This window comes from Perissodus microlepis, chromosome 8 (assembly GCF_051167445.1).
Source record: "Perissodus microlepis isolate ML-2025 ecotype Zambia chromosome 8, ASM5116744v1, whole genome shotgun sequence".
NCBI classification, from domain to species: Eukaryota; Metazoa; Chordata; class Actinopteri; order Cichliformes; family Cichlidae; genus Perissodus; species Perissodus microlepis.
This window is the reverse complement of record NC_140468.1, coordinates 11,844,020-11,866,437: the sequence shown is the minus strand read 5'-3', so window position 1 is coordinate 11,866,437 and position 22,418 is coordinate 11,844,020. Positions and strand designations below refer to the sequence as shown.

The window sequence follows — 22,418 nt, the reverse complement described above, 5'->3', positions numbered from 1 at the left end:
TAAAATATAACTGCAGTAAATGGATATGAGCAGAGGAAAGAGCAAAAGCAACATCTTTCAAATGTGTTTTACTTTGTTCACCATACCACTTAAAAATTCAATAAATATTAACATTAAAGCTTTCATTTAGGTACGTATATACAAGAATTATACAATAAAAATAATGACGTTATGAACCGCAATGCAGGACTGGTGTAACAGTACGCCCAACCACAGTGTGTAGACAGCATGGCCTGTATTTTGCAATTGCAACACAACTTTTCATAACTTGAAATTTACACTATATACATTATTATCTGAAAAACATCAGTTACAAAAAAAATATATATCATAATGCGTTATATTCTGAAAAGCATTTTAAAGCATTAATTGACTGACGTCCACAAAAACAGACAGCGGGCATGCTACAGTGGGGATGGCTTGCAAACGGTCATGATTTTTCCTGTCAGTGAGGATAATCAGCGGTATGTCGGACACCAAAAAAGAGCACCAGGGATAGAGAAGCCACTGAGCTCCCTGCCAGGAGTGATGGCATGAGGTTTGGAGGGTACCTCCAGGATAACTGTAGAATTCAAGAGTGCTTGATTGTGATCAGTTAGTAAGGTAATACAATTATACCATTGTCTTGGATGTATATTTAATAAGCATATTCAATTTGTTAAAAAACAAACAAACATCAAGCTAGGAGGAAAAACAGCTAGAAATGTAAGAACATCCGATAATCTGACAGTTGTTTAAATAATAATTTGGTGTAATGACTCTCTGAATTTAGCTTCTATCTTTAAATACTTGTTTTTAATCATTTAAGTACATTTGCTTTTAGATCATGTCAAGTATTTTAATTCCAATTCACTCTTTACCTGAATTACCTGAATGCAGTTTTTACCAGACTGGTTGAGCAGAGATTAGCAGCTCATAGCAGATCGAGGGTAAGCAACATGACCACATGGCTAATTAGCATATCTTATATATGCACATTTATCAAGCTATTGCTCTTTTGTTATTAATGGAGCTAAATTGACACTCATACTCTCTGTACCGACAGAAAATGAGTTTTTCAAAGTAAAAAAAAATGTTCAGTAGATGCTTAGTTGTATTTCCCTGCAACGTTTGACTAGGCCTTTAGCTAGTAACTTAGTCACAACAGTAAAGCAATGAAGCAAAATCTATGCCATGCCTGTTAACTCAACCTCTTGATGTGTTTCTGCGCAGATATTATAAGTGAGAAACATAGCACGGAAAGAATCTTTACTAGAAATCAATGGCTAAATTACCTAAACACGCAGGCAGATGATTGATTTTGTAATTACATTGTAGGAACTGCGACAGCAGGTATTGGGCATTCAGGTGAAAAGAGGAGCTGAGGTGTCAACTGATCATCACCTAGTGGTGAGTTGGATCCTGTGGCAAGGGAGGATGCTTCACAGGCCCGGCATGCCAAGATGTTTAGTGAGGGTGCGCTCAGAATATCTGCTAGAGGCCCTAATATATGACATCTTCCTTTCCCACTCAAACTTTGACAACATTCAAAGGAGGCAGGGGACTTTAGTCCGAACAGACTGTTCCACATCTCCTTTGCCAAGGTGGCTTTACAGAGCTGTGGCTGCAAGTCGGTTGGCACCTGTTGTGGCAACAATGGGGATAAAGGGAGCTGTCAATTTCAAGAAGTAGCCCTCTCAGGATGGGTTATCATCTGGGACTCCAAATGAGCTTGAGTAGGGGGCCAGGGAGGTTTGTGATTAAACTACTTCTTCTGCAACCCGAACTTAGAAGAGTGGAAGAATATGGATGGATACTGTATAAATAAATGGAATTAGCATGGTATTTGATAGAATACGCCAGGTTAATACATAAGACTTTTTTTGCCAGGGCTTTTTGAGTTTAGACCAATAACTATTATGTACAACATAACAGCTAACCTGCCAGTCCTGTAGCTATTTCTTGCATTTCATATGTGGGTAAAGCTGTCATAAAATGGCATCTGGCAGAGACAATGACACTACACAGGGATAAGGATTTTTTTTGTCTTTAAAAAATGTAGCTCTATATTATAAATACAGTATAAGGTTTATAATTATTCTGGTGGCACACTCCAGACCCCATAGCTGGCACATGCACCTCCAAAACCATAGTCTATGACCTCCTTATGTTCACGAGTTTAATAGTAGTTCTAATGCACTTGAAAAAACAACAGGCTTGCACAACTGTACACAGATAAAAACATGAATGTAGCAATGCAGTCATCACATTTTGAAGTCATTTTAGTTTACAGCACCTTTGTTTAAACTTTTTTTTTCCATTTCATATTTGAAGCACACACGGCCGAGCGACGCCGTGCACCAGATCGCTCTGAAGTTTTGATGAGGTAACCACCACTGGGCTGGTCTAAGTTCACTATCATGGACAGAAAAATAATAATAATAATAATAAAAAAAAAAGAAAAACTTTGAGTAAATCACATACTGCAAAGGGTGTGCTGATGTTTGAGACCATTTCACCGAACAGCACATTCACAACATTGTTCACTGTTCATTTCTGAGCCGACAAGTTTCTGTGATTGGAGTCCCTCTCTGATCCTAAAGTGTCCCTTCTTGATCTTGCAGCAGCTGGGCCTAAAGTGCTGTTTGGGCTGTGCTCTTTAGAGGCACCTCCACTTGAGTCTGCTGTAGGCCGTGGCGGCCCCGGAGGTAGAACTGGCCCAGCATCTGAATCTCTCTTTCCAGCAGTGAGAAAGGATTCGCTGGTGGGATGCTGGGGCGGAGCAGCATTTGTCTGTGGTGAAGTTTGAGAAGTGGCAGCTGTAGTTGGCACCGGGGTAGTGAAAAGATGCCGTCGAGTGATGGCTTTAGTGGTTTTTGGCGGGGTCTGTGTTGTGGTGACATGAGGTGGCTTGGAAGAGGCAGGATGAGAAAGAGCTGAGATGTCAGGTTCAGCTAAGGCTACTGGGGTGTGAAAGTCAGGAACATGGGTAGTGAGGCTTTCTTTCTTGTCACAAGACTCACAGCAAAGCTTATAATATCCAGGGATGGAACAATACCGGGAAAGGACCTCCATTTGGCAGAAAATCGATTTATCCCCCAGACATGGCTCATCTAGTAATAACAGGACAGAGAACATCACTAAAAACTGCGGTGAAATGAACATTTCTACTTCTACTCTGTTTATATTGATTTCAGAAAAAAATTGCATTGTAACTTACTTGAAGAGATTTTTTGGACAGGGTTTTCTGGAACTCTTAGATAGACAGCTTCGTCTTTTATTGTAGAGTTTTCCATTGTTTGTTCGTCGAGAGAAGACCCTGGATGTCCTGAAGAGTGTAACAGCAAAAAACAAAACAAAACTGGGGTTAAAAAGATGCCATGACAGAAAAAGCTTCTGGGAATCTGTTTCTTTTACAGGAAAACAGAACTTTGTTGTTCACAGGACACGGAGCGCAAACTGGAATTCTTTGTGTTTCTTTGTGTATTTTCAAAGCACATAATTTTCCACTTACTACCAATGCAAGGAAAAAGAAAAGAACTGAAAGAACTGGAGGCACTCAGCTCTTTGAAGAGGAAGCAAAATGAGAAAGGCTGAGGAAGGGCACTGGTGCAGAAATATTTAAGGTCTTAAAGAAGTGTCTTTGTGTGCACAGGATATTTAATACAAAGAGCATTAACAGAAAATGTATTCAGTCCTGAAAAAAAGTGTTTGCCTATGTGGGTCTCAAGGGTCTTATGCAGCAATCTTGTTACCATTAGTGAGACAAAGTTGTTTTTGGAAGATTTCTGCTCATGTTCACGAGGCAAATCTTGTGTTACACTACACTTCTCTAAAATCTACTGCAAGGATTATGATAACATATGCAAGACTCATAATGCATTTACTTGTCACAAGTCAGAAGCAGAAGCAGTGTCCTTTTAATGGTGTATGTGAGACTAGTAGCAAGGTGGCCAAATCTCTCCTCTATTAGCACGTACATGCATGTGCATCTCACCTGAACATGGTCCCAATTTGCAAATGAGGATTGTTTCCGGTTTCTCGCCCTCGCATTCTCCAATGGTGTTGTCACTGGTCTTGCATACCACCTGCCTCTGCTGAATGCCTTCGCCACAGGTCACTGAGCACTGCGACACACCCAACGCACACAAACACACACACAAATATGTTTTATTTTCATCAGCTTTCATCAAGAACACTGAGAAGAAGAAGAAGAAGAAGAAGAAGAATATCCTGTCTCACCTGAGACCATGCTCCTGTCCTCCACTGGGCAGGACATACAGTATGGTTGCAGGCTCTCCTTATCTCTGGACGTTCATCAGTGCAGTGTTTGCTGTGGACCACTTTGTTGGTACCATTGTGAAGCGCCTGCATGCACTGCACCACCCTGGTTTGGTACCCGAGTTTTCCACAGGTCTTACTGCAAGGACTCCACTCTTCTACCACCCACCTATCAAGAGAGCATTGTGTTTGAATAAAACTATCCCTCTCATTCCACAATTAAATAACCTTTCTACACTAGTTTTTACATCCTCACTAAAATGGTAAAAGTCATGTCAGAGTGGACATACGGTATGAAAGCAATTTTAAAAGTGCTAATGCTGATAGAGCTGCAGTGCTGTAGTTTAAAGTCACTCACGTGGGCTGGCTGCAGTCTTGGGTGTTGCAGCGTTTTCGGATGGGTTTGGGCTTTTTGCTGGTCTCACAAAAGTTACGATGCACCAAACGGCTGTCACTCTTCCTCCTGCATCCATATTTGGTGTACTGTATGCCTAATGGATATAAAATTACATAAGGAATGTACCAGCAAGACTATAGATCATATACCATGTGACCTCCATAACTTTGTAAACAATAATTTTATATAGAGTCCCAAATTTTCAGAGATTCACAAGTAATTGGACAAAGAAACTTGTAAAAAATCTAATTTGACGTTCTTGTTCTTAAATGTGTAGCCAGTAGTTTGCAGCTTGTTGTAAACCGTCTGCATTGATTTCTTGATTGTAGTCTTTCACAATGATATGCATACCTCCTTAAGGTAGGTAAGGTGCTCTTAGTTCTTCTCCTGCAGAGAAATAATTCTGCAATCATGCACTTTTGTTGTTTTCTGCAGTCTTTCAAGCCTTTTGGTGATGCTGAGCTGGCTAGTGCATTCATTCTTGTAAAGACTAGAGTCTCGATTTAGACAATCGTAAAGTTTTTGCTCTCTGTCTGACGGGTTCATTTTAGTTTTCCAATCTAATGATGACCTCCTTTACTTGCATCAATGTCTCTTTGGACCTCATATTAAGAGTTTCAGCAGCTACTGAAGTTCAACAAGTTCAACACTCAGAATCAACTCCAGATCCAGAACACGGAAACAGGCTTCATCTGGCCATGACGCTTCTTATCAGTCCGTTGTACAATTAGCTTAGAGCCTGTGAAAATAGGGGACTGTGTATAAAACTGGTGGTAATAATAAACAGTTATTATTGAATTAAAGCTGAATATCTCCACTTCAATCACATCTTGATCGCTTGATTTAAAATTGCCTGTATGGATGCACAGAGACAAAAACACAAATAAATAGTAGGGTCGAAATGTCTGAGACTACACAGAAAATCTGTCAAAGCAAAAAATATTTAAAAAATTTGAAGCGAAGTTGAATGATTCTGGACTCTTTGTTGGTAACTATATCATCCCATCAGTGCATTTAGATAACACTTAGGCGTGTTTGATCAGTGCATCAAAAGTAAACCCTCTAGCAGCAGTTTGCTTTTTAGAAATATCAAGTTTTAAGCTTAAAAACCTGCTTATTAAGAGACATTTTGGTGGGAGGAAACATGAAATCAGAGCTAAGTAAAAGCTTCAGAAACTAAAGTCTCAATCTAAGTAAGGTGGGGCTTTCTCACAGTCAAATCTAGGCGTGATGCAAAGTTTTCTAAGAGAGCACTGCATGACAGTCTACGCCACTTTGAAGAAACTGGATCACTTTATCCAAAGCAAAGGTCAGGCAGACCAAAAGAGATCACAGCACGAGAAAATCAATGCATCCAGCTTTGTTCCCTAAGAAAGAAAAGCAGCTGAAGAAACGAAGACTTCAATCAACTTCAATCAAAGTGGTCTCAAAGGCCAAAGACTGAACTAATCGTCTGCAGAGACAATAAATGCTTGGCCTTATATTTCTGTTATTTTTTCATGTCTCCCCCCAAAAATAGATATTCATAATTCATAATTAATTCATTCACAATTGTATGTTTTAAGTTGGAACATCAGAAGCAAATTAAATGCAAAAATATAAGAAATAAAACTCAGGTGGAACGGGTTTATTATTGTTATATAATTATGGTATATAGTAAGCTATTAAAACCTTGAACTGTTGTGAGTTGTTTTATTTCTTTAACTCATTAATTTCTGTAGTTGCCCAGATTTATCTTTACTTTTGTTTGAGCCTACACAAAAAACCCGCAGCTTCAGTACATTCACTGACCTCCCCCACAGGGTTTGGAGCACTGAGACCAGCTTTTCAGTGCCCACTCATATGTGTCCAATTCGGCGAGAAGAACATTATTGTTGGTAATAAGTGGTAGCAGGTCCTCATGTATGATGTACTTATATGTTAAGCTAACTTTTGCATCTTCTTCCTGAGGAATGATCTGCAGCAAAGTGAACAAACATTATTAGAATAAACAGAAATTTGGAAGGACAAACTGAAGCTCGGAAAATTTACTTGATACACTCACCAGGACTATGATCCCTTCATGCAGAGGGCCAGTTGTTTTCAATGTCTCCCTCTCACCCTCAATGGAATACTCCCACTGTAAACCATTTTCAATGAAGGTCTTTGATTTGGCATCTTCACTTTTTTCATTCAGTATGAAGTTTCCAGTTACTTGATTCTTCACAGCTGTCAGTAATGAAGAAACAGATATTTTATGGAGGCAGAGGGAAGTCCAAGGGAAGGGATGTACAAATTCAAAGTTGGGATTAACCCATTCCCACCACAGAAAGTTTGCTCTAAGCAGAGAATGTGTCAATATGCCATTGTGGCTTTCTGACACCAGTTCTTCCAACTTGTGTTTTGTTTTGTCAGAGGAGAGACGAGTGGCCCAAAAAGGAAGATGGTTGGCTTGGCTGAAAGCTGTTTGAACCTGACTCATCAGTCACCCCAAGGCTCATACTAGGATAAAAAAAATGATCACTCTGTTATTTTGTCTCCATAACTGAAGACATTTCAGAGTGTCCTCCTTTTTCACATACAGCTTCACACTGTAAACTGCACGCAAGCAATCTGAAAGTCATTCGCTTTGAAGTAAGGCATAAAAAAACCATCTGCTGTTTTCACATCACTGGAGTTGCACCTACGATGTGACCTGTCAGATGTGCTAATTGCACTTTATATTTCACTATAAGAAATACACTTTTTCCTGCCAAAGTTTATCTATAATGTAGTGTCTGATCCTCCTCTTAACATATATTAATGTCAGTAGAGCTGAGTCTCCTGCCATTCTCTTTAATGTCATATTTAATTTTAAAATGTACATTTCGAAACATCAAATGGGCTTTTAAAACTCCAAAATTTGCTCTTCAAAGTTTGAAGTTTGCTCTTTCAAAAATGTGGAGTCAAGATCTTTAATCTCTAAGGCAGTCAATGTCAAAACATTGTTTATAAAAATGTAAAAAAAAAAAAACTTTAAAGAGAACCTCAAACTCCTCCTGAGGTTCACTAAACATAGTCCCTAAAAATGGATAAACATGCTATTTCATGTGGTAGGCTACAGAAGCAGAGGGCAAAACAGAAGCAGGATATTTACAAATGGGGAAACAACAGTAAAACCAACTCCCTAACTATGCTCTCATTACGCTTGTGCCACCAAAACATATCTGAGTCACAAGATCACCAGCACATGAACTATGGGGTGTCCTGTTGTGTCTGGTACCAGGAAGTTGGAAGCAGATGCTTGACTAGACAGAGAATCCAAAGAGTCTGAGGCTGGTACAGCATCATTGGCTTCTTATTGTGTTTTCTGAGCAGTTCCTGAGCAATTTGTGGTGGGGTGTGCATGCTATAGGAAGCTATATGAATTATTATTATAACATTTTGTAGTTCTTGATGCATAAGTGTTATTAAACTTGCACAAACAAAAATAAAGTCCTTCTTCTTTTAAGGGTCGCTACGCCAGATCATCTTCCTCCATCTCATCGTAGCATTCTCTTCTGACACATCAGCACGTTGCATATCTTCTTTTACTGCATCCATGAATCTTCTTTGTGCTCTTTGCTCTTTTACTCCTGTGTGACAGCTCCATATATTCACACCCTTCCTCTGCACATGTCCATACCATCTCAGCCTTGCCTCTTTAACTTCACCTCCAACCACTCAACCTGAGCTGTTCCTTTGGTGCACTTATTTCTAATCCCATCTCTCCAAGTCACTCCCAGTGGAAATTCTCCTATTCTCACACATCACGCCTGACACTCATTTCCACCCAGTCCACCCACCCTACGCTCTTTTTTCCACCTCTTGTGTACTGTCCATTGCACTGTATGGTTAAACCCATGTATTTAAACTTATCCACCTTCACTACATCTGTTCCTTGCAGTTTCATTGTTACTCTTGTCCAGCACATACTTCCACCTCTCTAGGCTCATCCACCTGCACACCGCTCTCACTATAGATCGTGAAGTTGTCTGCAAAACCTATAAAGTCCCTATAAAGTTTCTATAAGATGCTATTAGGTCATATTATTCCTAATAATTCCCCCCTTATTCACTTAATCACTATTCTGTAAATTTTACTTCCATTAAAGAAACCTCAGATACTTTCTGTGAGCTGACTCTGAAATGTCTTTCTTATTGAGAAAATATGTTGCAATCTGGTTTACAAACCCCTTGACTTCTAATTCTGTTCACAAACCAGCCCTATTATTTTCAGTCAAAAGCATCAGATGTTTCCACACATGAAAAAAATGTGGGACGCACTCACCAATTATATGAGGGGAGGTCTCGTTCTCCTCAATGACTATGTGGCGGGCCCCTATTGGGATGTCAAACATTTTCAGCATTCCTAACAAGGCAAAAAGAAAGAGCACAGTTTAGCCTGGCGCTTTAAACAAGTTGTATTTGGGGGGGGGGGGGGGGGGGGGGGGGGCTCTAAAGAAGCCAATTATTTCTAAATCAAGATAATAAGACAGGGTTTTGATTGATGATAAAGGCTGGTACATAGGTAGACTGTGGCTAAAATATAGAAGAACTAGTCATTAAATTTGTTCTTAGCTAAGGGTTTAACATCCATTTCACCACTGTCCTGCCCCTGCAGTTGATAGTTACCGTTCTTTTTAGGGGTCTTGGTGAGTGTCAGCTTCACAGTGCGGCAGTGAGAGTTGTCTCCTTCACAAACTCCACATTTATCCTCTTGCTTGTAAGACCCAACTTCCTTGTCACAGCCTACATGCTGTAAGGAGAAAAGGCACAGCCAGTCAATCACATCAGTGGAACACTGTGACTGACTTTTACAGAGACGCAGATTGTTTTGCTGGGAGAATGATGCCATGGAAGGACAAAGCACATGTCTGATTTGGACGGTGCCTTGTAAAATATACTGCATATTGGAAACATGTCTAGACATAACAAAAGAGTAACCAAAACACTGATTGTCTTCTCTACAACGCTGCCACACTGGGCCTAAAGTGAAAATGGAGACAAAATAAAAACCATGTCAAGGGGCAAAAGGTGATGTATTCTATTCAATTCACTTACACTTCAGTAATTAAATATCTATATATAATTTTAAACAACATTGCCATCATTAAAATAGAATCTACTAAAGGTCACAGCAGTGTGACCTCTGGTGTAAAGCAATGCATAGATAGTGCATTAATAAAACATAGGATTTATTTTGAGGTGTGAAAAAAGAATAAAATTCCTCTTATATATAGCTTTTAATTTCTTTATTTTAAAATTGATAGTGTACTTTAGAAACTATTGTTAAAAAAGGCAAAATACTCTCAAAACATTGCCAATTATGAATTTCAAACCCTAAGACAAAATCTATTCCATTTAATTTAAAATGTAAACAGCTTACTGCTAATTGTATCTTGGATGACCGACCTTCCCAGTGCAAAATGATATAAATGCAAAGTCTGAAGACTTAAGGTCACTGACTTTTTTGTGTGTTGTAGTAAAAACCACAGGACGTGCCTGATTATCTCATTATGTCTTAAATATGTCAAAGTTTATGTTTGTGAGCAAACGCTTACCAGGCACTCTCCTCGAGCGCAAACACTGAATGGGTCTAAGTAGCTGCATCTTGTTCCATCATGCATCACCTGGTTCATAGATACCACCTCTCCCGTTTCCTTTGACTGACAGCTCAGCTCACATTTACGGGCCTCTGAAAGCACATGAAAACACATTCATACACACCCTGATTATCAAATGTGATAAAGACATCCGCAAGCTCTGACAGTCTGATAACACCTCCATGACTCTTAATGTTCCTGTGAAAAGCTGCTAATGCAACTACCATCTGTCCTCTTGCTGCTGTGCAGAAAACTTTCAAGCTGCCCAATGAAGCGGAGAGCCAGCTCTTACCATCTGGGTGCTCATAAGGCAGCCAGGTGTGCTTGATGTTTTTATGGTATTTGTTGCTTCTCTGGACGCACTGCTGAGCACGGAAGTCCTCGTAAGGGCCTGCACACTCCTCAGTGTTGCACATCTGGTAGTCAAACGCAGACCCGGGGCAATCTCTACCACCGTAGGCAGGTCTGATCAAGGACAAAAACATGATGCTGTTGAGCAAACTTCCTTCATAATGTTCCCAAAGATTCAAATGTCATTTTTTGGGCTGTAATTGAACAAGACTAAAATTAGTCTGTAACTGAAGAAGCTTCTTATATGAGAGGAAACATCTTCAAGCAACTTAAAGAATTCCAGACGCTTTTCTTTCCAAGCTCCTTAGGCTAAAATCAGTTGTAAGTGTATTACTATTAAATATTTGAAACCTGATCCATCCTCCTAGCTTTAAAAAAGAATATGGATATTTAAAAAAGCCTAAAGAATATGTTTGAATTCTGTAATTGAAATTGTAATACACCAAAGCTGTATGCAAATGTTTGACCTAGAATAGACACTTTGCTTTTGTTTGTTTTTTTCAAGTCAAACAATACAAATAAAATCACTTTAGCCAAGAAACATTAAAAAGAAACGTGTTGAAATCTTTAAAACATTTAAAAAAAATGTAAAAATGTTCCAGGCACAAAAGTTTAGGAACCCAAAAGGTGAATACTTAGCATAACATGCTCTGTCGCTGATATCACAGCACACAACTACAAAATGTTATAATAATAATTCATATAGCTTCCTATAGCATGCACACCCCACCACAAATTGCTCAGGAACTGCTCAAAAAAACACAATAAGAAGCCAATGATGCTGTACCATGTTGTTCTGAACACACAACATGCTAAAAATCACTTTTCTGTTTGAGTTCCTGGAAGGACTGCAGGAAACTTTCCAGTTTCCAGTGCAATTGGCTGTCGCACATCAGTGGGATTTACTTACAAATCCTCAGCCAGGTCCACAAAGTTAATTTATTTTTATTTCATCTAAACATAATAAGTAATAGTGCACTGACTTTTGATGAAAGACAGATTTTCACATCTTAAGTTAACAAGATATTATTTTCTCAAGGGTATCCAGATGTTTGCATACAACTAACCATTAACACTTCAGTGCTATTTGTACAGTTATTGTCTTTTATTATAAAAGTTTAATTTGCCAGAGGTTTGAGTTACTGATGTCAGAACACCTGTAAGAACACCTCCAATTCATTCAATGAGCCCCAATGAGCCAGAACTATATCTAAGGGGACAACAATGTCAGAAATCTCTAACTGAAACATCATGCTGTAAATAATGTCACGATTTACACCAGTGCCTTTCCTGCAATGGAAAATCAAACTGTCTGCTGTGCTAATCAATCCCATATATCAGCAGACTACATTATGGCCTACATACTATTTGTCACGGTATGTTGTTGTGCAGTTCATGCAAGAAATCAATCTGCTTTACTGACGTTTACAAGCTCTGATTAAAGCACTGAGTGAAACTTTTCTACCAGCTGAGTATTAGAAAAAAAGAAAGTAAAATTTTTCAAAGTTGAAGCTGTCTTGTTATTATCTGCAGTTTCCTTTAGTTTTTACCTTTTGCTTTTGTATCATGCAAATCACATGTTGCGCTCTCGAAAAAGGATCATCCATGTAAACTTTTTGAGTTTACATGGATGATTTAATTTACTCACAAACTCCAGATTTTAAATTCCAGACTAGTTCCTATGTAATTTACACAAAAGGCCAACACACAGTGCATTACGCGTGAACAGGTCATCTGATTTTAGCCTTAAAGTTGGTTAGGAATGTGTCTTTATTACAGTTAATGAAAGAACATCAACAAAAGAATCTGCACACTTAAAACTTATCTAAAATTAGAACACATTGCAGATCAGATCAAATCTCTCCACTGAGAAAATTGCAAATGAATTTCACTGGTAAAAGTTTCATTGCTTTAATGACAATAATGATTTTGATTCTGATTCTGAGATCTCAGTAAAATGAAAACCTAAATGGAATGCAGTCACTGATTATGTCAGCTAACCTCAGCTGGAAAAATCAGTGTTTCTGTTGGGTAATGAGTAAATACATTATTTCTAATAACCAGCTGGGGACAAAGAGCTCTGGCTGCAAAAAGAAATAAGGTGGCAGTGACTGCTACTGTATGTTAGATATGCTCTATGGTCTCAGCAAACACTAGTTTGATTTACCGAAAGTTAGATTTTTTTAATATAACATGTTGCGTACAAGCTTTGTTCATTCAGTAAGTCATGATCCCATTTAAATAAAATATACATATATACTTATTCTTCCACGGTTTTTTTAGTACACTCTCCGAACACCTAGACTGCACAATTGTTCTGGGGGGAGACCTCAACCTGGGACTAAATGAAGAAATGGATAGGCGCAATACAGCAGGAACTCAGCGTAACTGGCAGTCCACAAATATAATCAAACAGTATATGAGCGACTTTGGTCTTTGCGATGCATGGCGCTCCCTTCACCCCAATAGTAAGGAATATACTTTCTTCTCACATGTCCATCACTCCTACTCTCGTCTGGATTATTTTCTGGTCAGCAGCTCACTGCTGAGTAACATTACAGACACTGAGATTCATCCTATAGCTGTCAGCGATCATGCTCCTGTATCTTTAACACTAATACAGATGAATAATACTACACCAAGAAAAAACTGGAGATTTAATACATCACTGCTCAAAGACGAAGAGTTTATCAAATACTTTAAAAAAAGAATGGACTCTATATTTAGGCTTTAATGACATTCCTGGAACATCAGCATCTGTCCTCTGGGAAGCAGGGAAAGCCGTGATGAGAGGTAAAATAATCTCTTTCTCATCACATAAGAAGAAAGAAGAAAACAAAAAAATTCAGGAACTAGAGAAAAACATCAAATCCTTAGAAAAAGCCTATGTGTCACACCAAGATCAAGAAATATTAAACAAAATACGCAAGACAAAACTAGAATTAAATGAAATTATTAATAAAAAGACTAAATTCTTAGTACAAAGACTTCGCCTGCAAAATTATGAACACGGTAACAAATCCGGACAATTTCTTGCTAACCAGTTAAAAATCAATAAAGAAAAAACAACTATATGTGCTGTTAAAGATTTATCTGGGAATACAATATATGATCCTAAAAAAATAAATAACATTTTTAGGGATTTCTATGAAACTTTATATACACCACAAATAAACCCATCTAAAAACGAAATTGATCAATTTCTCGACAACATAACTCTTCCAAAATTATTAGACACCCAAGCAATAGCACTGGATTCGCCACTGACGCCAGGTGAACTCCAGGAAGCTCTGATAAGTATGCCCAATAATAAGGTCCAGATGGTTTTCCAACAGATTTTTACAAAGAATTCTGGACAATTCTGGCACCAGTTTTTCACAGGATGTTGCAGGAAATCAAAGAAAATGGTAGACTACCACCAAATATGAACTCTGCAAATATCAGTCTCTTACAAAAACCAGGCAAAGACCCTGTATATCCCTCAAGCTATCGTCCAATATCCCTTATTAATGTAGACCTTAAAATAATCTGCAAAGCTCTCTCAAAGAGATTAGAGAAAATAACCCCCCTTTTAATTCATCCTGACCAAACTGGTTTTATAAAAGGTAGGCACTCATCAACAAATACACGTAGATTACTTAATTTAATAGACTACTCATGCAGTAAAAACACTGAAACCATAATATTTTCTTTAGATGCAGAAAAAGCATTTGACAGAGTTAACTGGAAATTTCTATTTGCAACTTTACATAAATTTGGTTTTGGACCCTGTTTCATAAACTGGTTAAAAATATTATATAACTCCCCAACAGCTTGTGTCAGAACAAATGACCAAACATCCTCCCGCTTCTCTCTTCTGAGGGGCACCAGACAGGGATGCCCACTCTCCCCTTCACTGTTTGCAATTTTTATTGAGCCATTAGCAGCAGCAATTAGACAGGCTACAACAATTAAGGGCATAAAATGTAAGAATATAGAACATAAAATCAGCCTTTATGCAGATGATGTGTTACTTTTTCTCCAAAACTCACAAACCAATATCTCTGGGGTAATTGCATTGATAAATTCCTTCTCAAGTGTCTCAGATTATTCAATTAACTGGTCGAAATCAACAGTTCTTCCGATTAATTGCTCCTTCCATAATTCTTCTCCTTCCCCACTGCAATGTGGAAATATAAAATATTTAGGTATCAATGTCTCTCCTAAACTTTCAGAATTAACTAAATTAAACCACATCCCACTTTTAAAGACAGTAGAAGGCGACCTGGCTAGATGGAAATCTTTACCCATATCACTCATGGGAAGGGTCGCCGCTATAAAAATGATGATCTTGCCAAAAATAAACTATTTATTTTCAATGATCCCAAATAAGCCATCACAAGATTGGTTCAGATCTCTAGACTCGTACATTTCTAAATTCCTTTGGAAAGATAAACCCCCACGTATCAGCTTAAAAACACTACAAAGGACCAAGGATAAAGGAGGATTAGATCTGCCTAACTTTAATCACTATTTTTTAGCCAACAGGCTTCAGTTCATCTCTAGATGGTTTAAACACACCTTCTTAGATGAACCTTGGATAGATGTAGAACAGGCACTATGTAATAACCTAGAAATTTCAGACCTACCATTTACCAGCTCAAACATCAAACGACATGAATGCTTTAAAAGCATCAATATTAGCTCTTCTCTGACAGCATGGTGGGAGTTTCTAAAAATGACAGAGTCTTCATTAATCCCATGCAAACGTACACCTATCTGGAACAACCCGGACATATTACAAAACAATAATATGATAAACTTTTCAGATTGGAGTTGCAAAGGAATTAAATACTTGGAACATATATTGGAAGGAACAGACTTTATTTCGTTTGACAGACTAGTTATACAATATGGGATCAACAAGAAACGATTTTTGGAATATCAACAAATTAAATCCATAGTAAAAAAGAAATTTAATCCCAGTGAAGCTGAATTACAAACACCACCAAGTGTGGTACAATTTCTTAGTCTAAAACCCCCCAAATTATTGTCTAAAATATACAGAACACTTTCTAAAATAGATGAATCAATATCCCTTCCTATTGCAAAATGGGAAGCAGATTTATCAATCAACTTAGACCCAAACCTTTGGTCTCAGATATGCTTAAAAACCTTTCAATGGATCAGAAATCCCAGTTTGCAATTAATACAATACAAAATATTACACAGAGTGCACTATACTGGTCATAGGATGTTCAAGATGGGCTATACGCCTTCCAACAACTGCTCACACTGCACAGCAAATACACCGGACAATTACATCCACGCTCTTTGGTTCTGTCCACCAGTTCAGAAATTTTGGCGTGAGATATGTGAAGACTTATCAAAGTGTCTGAAATGTAACATTCCAGCCTCCCCTTTAGTATGCTTGCTGGGCAACTTGGATGAGGTCACTGCAGAAATAAACACAGCCCACGTTGTTTTTACGGCCCTATGCATTGCCAAGAAAATGGTCCTCATTAACTGGAAAAATAAAAATAATCTTAATTCTAACCAATATAAAAACCATCTAATAGATCACATTAGTCTTGATACAACCTCTGCCATCACATTTGATCAATCCCTTTGGGCTCCTTTGATCGGCTTCATCACCTAGTGGGGGTGGGGGGTCATGGTTTGGTCCTGCCTTTGCTATTGTGGTTGATGTGGGGGTAGGGACGGCCTTAGGGCGTCTGGGGAGTCCCTAGGGACGTTTCCCTGGAGGGCCTAACCTGGGGGCTGTGGCCATGACCTGGTTAGAAGCTCTGGGGCTCTTGGATGGTGTTTTCCTTGTGGCTGCGTACAGAGGAGATGGGGGAGGGTCTGTGCTGGCGGACGTTGGTTACTGGCCTGGTAGCCTGGCTGCCCCTGGGAGGGTCCGGGACGGGCGTGGAGGCTTGGGGGTCTGGGGGTGCTCCGCCCCCCGGTCTGGGGTGCTGGCCGGGCCTTGGGGGCTTGGGTCCTGGCTGTTGTGTCGCCGGAGCAGTGGGCGGGTGGGTGCAGGGGGGCTCAGCCCCAGTGCAGGGGACCTCTGGTGCATCGGCCCAACTAGGGGGCTCTCTAACTGGTGGGGAGGTTGTTACATCTTTGCAGGTGGTCTCCTCACTACAGGAGCTCACTCTGCAGGTGGGGGGAGAGATATAGGAGAGGGGGAGAATGAACTCAACCTGGGTGTCTATTGTCTTGTGTAGTTTGGGAGATGATTGGATGATGGGGTGGGTGCAGTTTTCTCTGGGGTGGAGTCGGGTGGGCTGCCCCGGACTCTGTGGGGCTGGGCAGTGCTGCTGCTGCGGGCCCCGGTCCGGATGGGCCTGGGCCTCCTTGCCCTGGTGGGTTCCAGAGCGTGGGGGTGCCTACTGGGGTCAGCGGGGGAGCTGGCCCCAGGGAGGGGCCGCTTGCCCCTCCCTTTCTTCCCTCCCCATCCTCAGCTGCCTCCCTATTCCCGCTCTACCACACCCACCCACACACGCAGGGCTTGGGGTGCAGGTATGTCACCAGGGTGCAGGGGAGGCACTCCCCCTCTGTCCCCTTCTGGCCGTCTGTGCCTCAATTTTATTCTGCAACCTAGACATCCACATTACTCACACTCTCACATAACACATACATATAGGGCCTTGGGGGTGGGCACGTTTTACAGCATCCAGAGGATGGTCGTTGTACTCCAACCCACCTCTGGCGCTGGTGCCCTACCCTCAATTTTAAATGCATTTAGACACTGAGGGTTTTCGGGAGGAGCCGTGCTGCTCTCTGAGAGGAAGCTAGTACCATGCTCTCCTGAGTTTTAAATGCACTTTAGAACAGCACACAACAACATTACATATGAGCAGGCGTAGGGAGGTTTGGGGTCTTCACTCACCCCGGTTCTGTTAGCCGTCAGGGCTGGGGGGCTGGGAGGAGGTGCTGGCCGTCAGACTGGGGTCTGGGATGCGGGGCCTCCCTGCTACTGCAGATAAGGAGGTGGTCCGCTTGCCTCCACCCCAGAGAGAAGGGTTACATCTCCTGGGTCTAGGTGCGGCTTGCCCCTCTGGGGGCGGGGGTACCTGGACCTGGGATATAGAGTATGTTTGGGGAGTGCGACTGTCTGTGCAGTGTCTATTTGTGTCTGTCTACACGTTGGGTGAGTGCCGAGTATTTGGTTGTGCATATGGGGGTGGGAATGCACGTCTGTGTCCGCGTGTGCCTGTTTGTCTGTGTCTATATGTCAGGTTGGGTCTTAGACTCAACCTCTCTGGGTACATCTCAGGCCCTCTAAAGTACGGAGGCCTATCTCCCCTCACCACACTCCCTGCCGGTGGCTGATGCCCTTAGACGTTGGTGTGTTGGTGGTCCTTGTCATCTGGGGCTGGGCGCTCATGCATGTACCGGCTCACTCCTGGTGGCCGATTGGCGGGGCCGGGCGCCTGTGGCCCGGCTGGGCTCCTTCCGGGGGGTGGGATGCCCTCAGGCCTCTGGCCTCTGGGCCTGAAGCTCGGTCCTCTCTGGCACAGCTGGCTGCCGGCGGAGCCCGCGGGCACGCCACTGCAACCCCCTCTGGCCTCTGCTCCGTAGCTGCGGGGTGACCTCTCGTTTGGGGCTCTACTCAGCTCTTCCCAGGAGGGTGGCACGGTTCCCCCCCCCTTTGGTGGTCCTCCTCGGGTCCTTGTACTCTGGGGCCTCTGGATATCTGGGGCCTGGATCTCCTCCATACCTGCTTCATACCCTGGTGGACGGGGCTATGGCTCCCCACACTCCCTAGCAGATCGTTACATGGAGAAACCTTTGGAATACAAGCATGCTGATCCACACAGGTATGCACACAGGTGTACACACGGGTGTTCACAGACGCGGACTACACCTTTCTTGGCTGCTGCCTCAAAGCACATTGTGCACTGTCTATCTTGCGTGCTGCACAATATCGTTTATTATTTAGTATCTACTGTTATCTACTGCTAGCTAGTTTATTGTGATGGTGCTGTTTTTATTATGTTGCTCTTTGTTGTTTGCTTTCTCTTCTGTTTTTTTTCTCCATACAGGTGATCCAGGCGTTTTGTTTGTTTGTTTGTTTGTTTTTTCCTTTCTTCCCCCCCTTCTCACCGTCTCTTCTCCCCTTTGGTTTTCTTTCTCTCCCTCTCTTTCTTTCATTCTTTCTCCCTGTCCTATCCCCCAGTCACGTCTGTCCCGTTTGTAGCAACCGAAAATAAAATAAATACATAATTATAAAAAAAAAAAAAAAAAAAAAAAAAAAGTTTCATTGCTTTAATGACAATAATGATTTTGATTCTGATTCTGAGATCTCAGTAAAATGAAAACCTAAATGGAATGCAGTCACTGATTATGTCAGCTAACCTCAGCTGGAAAAATCAGTGTTTCTGTTGGGTAATGAGTAAATACATTATTTCTAATAACCAGCTGGGGACAAAGAGCTCTGGCTGCAAAAAGAAATAAGGTGGCAGTGACTGCTACTGTATGTTAGATATGCTCTATGGTCTCAGCAAACACTAGTTTGATTTACCGAAAGTTAGATTTTTTTAATATAACATGTTGCGTACAAGCTTTGTTCATTCAGTAAGTCATGATCCCATTTAAATAAAATATACAATAAAATAGGGCACAAGAGCCTGTTTTAGGGTTTGGCTGCCTTGTCTTTTACAAGCTGATACTGCATTAGCATTGAGTATGTGTAATTCCTTTATTTGTTTCTGATTAAAAACAAACAAACAAAGAAAATCCTAAAACGGTAATGGCCAGAATGTGAAAGCTGACACTTCAAAATTGTGACAAAGTTTTTTACTCTAGTTAAAATGACTTACATCTTCCTTAAAATCATTTTCATTATCTTTTGTGTCTCCTTTCCTGTAAAATGCACCACTTAACTTCTGTACTACTTAAAATTACTTACATTATAATATTTCTTCTTTCCTGTAAACAGCTGTTGTTGTTAAAGTTACACTGTTAAAATACAATGAAATCACATTTAATTCTATTACACCATCATAACACCTCACTTTGACCTTTCTCTTCATTAATAGTATAAATGCAGTATGAGGTTTTTATAGTTTTATAAATAAATTAATGAAACCAAATGAAAGTCAAGCTTAACAAACCCAGGACTGGATTAAAAAAACATCCCTGAAGCTCTTCATTTACACTTATATAGTACATTAACATCTTTTAGATGAATACTGATACTGATGATACTGTGTGATCAAATACTATTTTTTCACTATCTGTATAGCTGTGTTATTTTCTGTTTTTTTCTTAGTTTTGCGACATAGATTCAGCTTCCTTGTTGCTGTAGCACTCACGGAGGGTTGTTGCACAGTCTGCTGCGGGAGCGAATTCCACCTCCACATGTTCTGGAGCAAGAGCCAAACTTTGACCAGGAACTCCAACTTCCATCATGGCCCTGAGGCTCCTGGCTGGTTCGCCAGATGCAATGACCCTTGAAGCACCACTGAAAATCAGTGTCCATTAAAAATGAGAGACAGGGGGAAAGGAAGAAGAAAAGAAAGGTCAACAAGTCCAAACTGATGACATTTGGCTTCTCTGAAAATATTGCTCAGAAACTTTATTTCCGCTTCCTATTTTTAGAGAGTTCCACTTAGCAATTATTGTAAAGAAAAAATAAAATTACAGATGATTCAGAGACATTTCCTACCTTTCCTGGTGCACACTCTGTTCCATCCACAGGAGGACCTTTTTTAGTTTTACAAAAGTACTGGTTGTCAGGGTGGCTGCACCACAGCTGCTTGCAGGGGTCGTAGGTTCGAAACTAAATGAGCAATTAAACAGCAAATCTGAGCACTAATTCCTTTTGGAAACATAGATAAGCAAACACAGTTTTTCCCTGTTAAAAACCAAACCTTACTCCTCAGCAGCATTAAAAAATACTGATTAAAAAATTGTTGACTATTCCAATTATTTTAATTATGTGGTTATTATATGGTAGAATAAATAAATAATTCAAATAAATAAATATACATATCTTGGGGCCACAAAGCTTACTTACAGCAGTGCACATTTTATAACCAACACCAAAATCAAAGCGGCACTGTTCATCCATTGAATAATTTATTCCAGGGAGCTCAGGAAGCTTCGGCCACTTATGTTCAAAGGGATCATCCAGCAAGCAGTCATAGGAGCTGAGGAAGCAATAAGGACATAAATGTTATATGCAATGCGAGGTCAGGAGCAGACCACATATGAAAAGAGAAGGAACAAATTAATTTACACAACAGCTGTGCAAAGAGCAAACATACTGGATGTATCTGTTGAGCTCCTGCTTGCTGCAACGTGACCAGTGATAGCGGTGAAAAGCTGCTTGGACAAGTGGTGCCATGATGCTACCCATGCTGGTCTCATCAGCACAACGATTCCCTTGGCCATCATGCTCCATACCCAACCTGAAGGGCAAAAGCACAGAAGAGCATAGATTGTGAGCACGGCAAGAGATAAAGTCACAGCAAACAATATTTTCTGAATTCTTTCTGTTGTTATGCACTACAAATACAACAGGATTGCGTAGGAGTAAGCAGAGTTGTGTACTGCACCTCTGCACTTTCTGAACACTGATTGAAATTTGGAAACTGTCAGCTATCATAATTCTTTTAGTTCTTTTCAAAATTACAAGCTTGTTCGATTTTATCTAAGTCACAGCAGGTTCCCCAGCAATACACGTGTGACATTTGAAGCAGTTCGGATAACAGCTGTCGGTATAGATGAAGAACAAACACAGAAACATCAATTTATAAAACATTAACGTCTACAAATTAAACCATTTAAAAAATAACTTCAAGTACTCTTTAATTATTCTTTTCATGGAATAAAATCTGAATTCACCTGTCTATATGCTAATTATGAAGGTACAGGTAGCAGACAGCCAATATAGATTTGCATGGAGAATGGCAAGAGCAACAGGCTCTTGTCAGCCTACACACACATTACTGGGTCATTACTATCACACTAATGCTACAGCACTTATTAAACTGTTACATACTGTTGACATTTGATAGCGTTAAAAACATCTTACTATTTTATCCTAAAAATTGATGACTTTTCCTAAAATGAAAACATTAAAAATGTCATAACATACAAGTTTTTGTGAACTGACAATATTATGGGTTAAATTTGACATGAACTGTATCCATTCAGATGGATTTTAGATCTATCACTGTGTGTCTGCTTAAGTACAATTGTGGTTTTAGGAAATCTCGATACTGTGTTGTCTCTGTCTCCGTGTGGGGTTTTTTTTCTTTTTTTTCCTGTGATTTTTGATGTTTTATTTTGTTTGGTGGAATACTTCAAGGGGAACCTTGACACTGTCACAGGCACTGTCTGTATTCCCACAACTACTGCATAGGTCCCCATAGAGGTTATAGTTAGGTTTATTTTATGTTTTCATGTTTTGGGTAAAACAGGACATGATATTTTGTGATAGTAGATGTTTTCCCAACTAAAACAAATGCTGTAAAATCAAAAAAATATGCTCTCCCTGCTGTAAATGAATTCATTAATCATCTGTTTATTAATGTCAGATGGAATATTTATACGTCTAAATAGATTTGCAGTTCAAAATGCGGAACAAACACTTTTTATGAGAGAATTCTTGACCCAGCCCAAAGCTGACTGGGACAATACTGTGAAGAATTAAAATGTGAACAGTATGTAAGAGTTAAATCATACAAGTGTAAAAATGTCACTTTGCTATTTTATTGCACCAGAATCTCTAACCAATAATCTCCTAGAAGCTCTGCTGCCTGGAAACTATAAAACAGCCATATTGTTTATACGCTTTGATTATTGTATAAA

General features: G+C 40.1%; 1 protein-coding gene across 2 annotated transcripts in view; it reads right to left on the bottom strand.

Moving 5' to 3' along the window:
• Positions 1-53: 53 nt before the first annotated feature.
• The window catches only part of adamts14 (ADAM metallopeptidase with thrombospondin type 1 motif, 14), a 64,093-nt gene continuing 41,728 nt past the window's right edge, over positions 54-22,418 (bottom strand). For both annotated transcript variants that reach the window (XM_084937529.1, XM_084937530.1), the window contains exons 8-22: positions 20,870-21,013; positions 20,620-20,752; positions 20,269-20,382; positions 19,916-20,064; positions 10,552-10,724; positions 10,218-10,351; positions 9,289-9,412; positions 8,945-9,025; positions 6,702-6,865; positions 6,449-6,614; positions 4,619-4,751; positions 4,222-4,429; positions 3,977-4,106; positions 3,200-3,307; positions 54-3,092 (exon numbers count right to left, since the gene is read on the bottom strand). In XM_084937529.1, the coding sequence (XP_084793655.1) occupies positions 2,530-3,092; positions 3,200-3,307; positions 3,977-4,106; positions 4,222-4,429; positions 4,619-4,751; positions 6,449-6,614; positions 6,702-6,865; positions 8,945-9,025; positions 9,289-9,412; positions 10,218-10,351; positions 10,552-10,724; positions 19,916-20,064; positions 20,269-20,382; positions 20,620-20,752; positions 20,870-21,013 (2,524 nt within the window). In that variant the 3' untranslated portion in view covers positions 54-2,529. The remainder of the gene's footprint in view (positions 3,093-3,199; positions 3,308-3,976; positions 4,107-4,221; positions 4,430-4,618; positions 4,752-6,448; positions 6,615-6,701; positions 6,866-8,944; positions 9,026-9,288; positions 9,413-10,217; positions 10,352-10,551; positions 10,725-19,915; positions 20,065-20,268; positions 20,383-20,619; positions 20,753-20,869; positions 21,014-22,418) is intronic.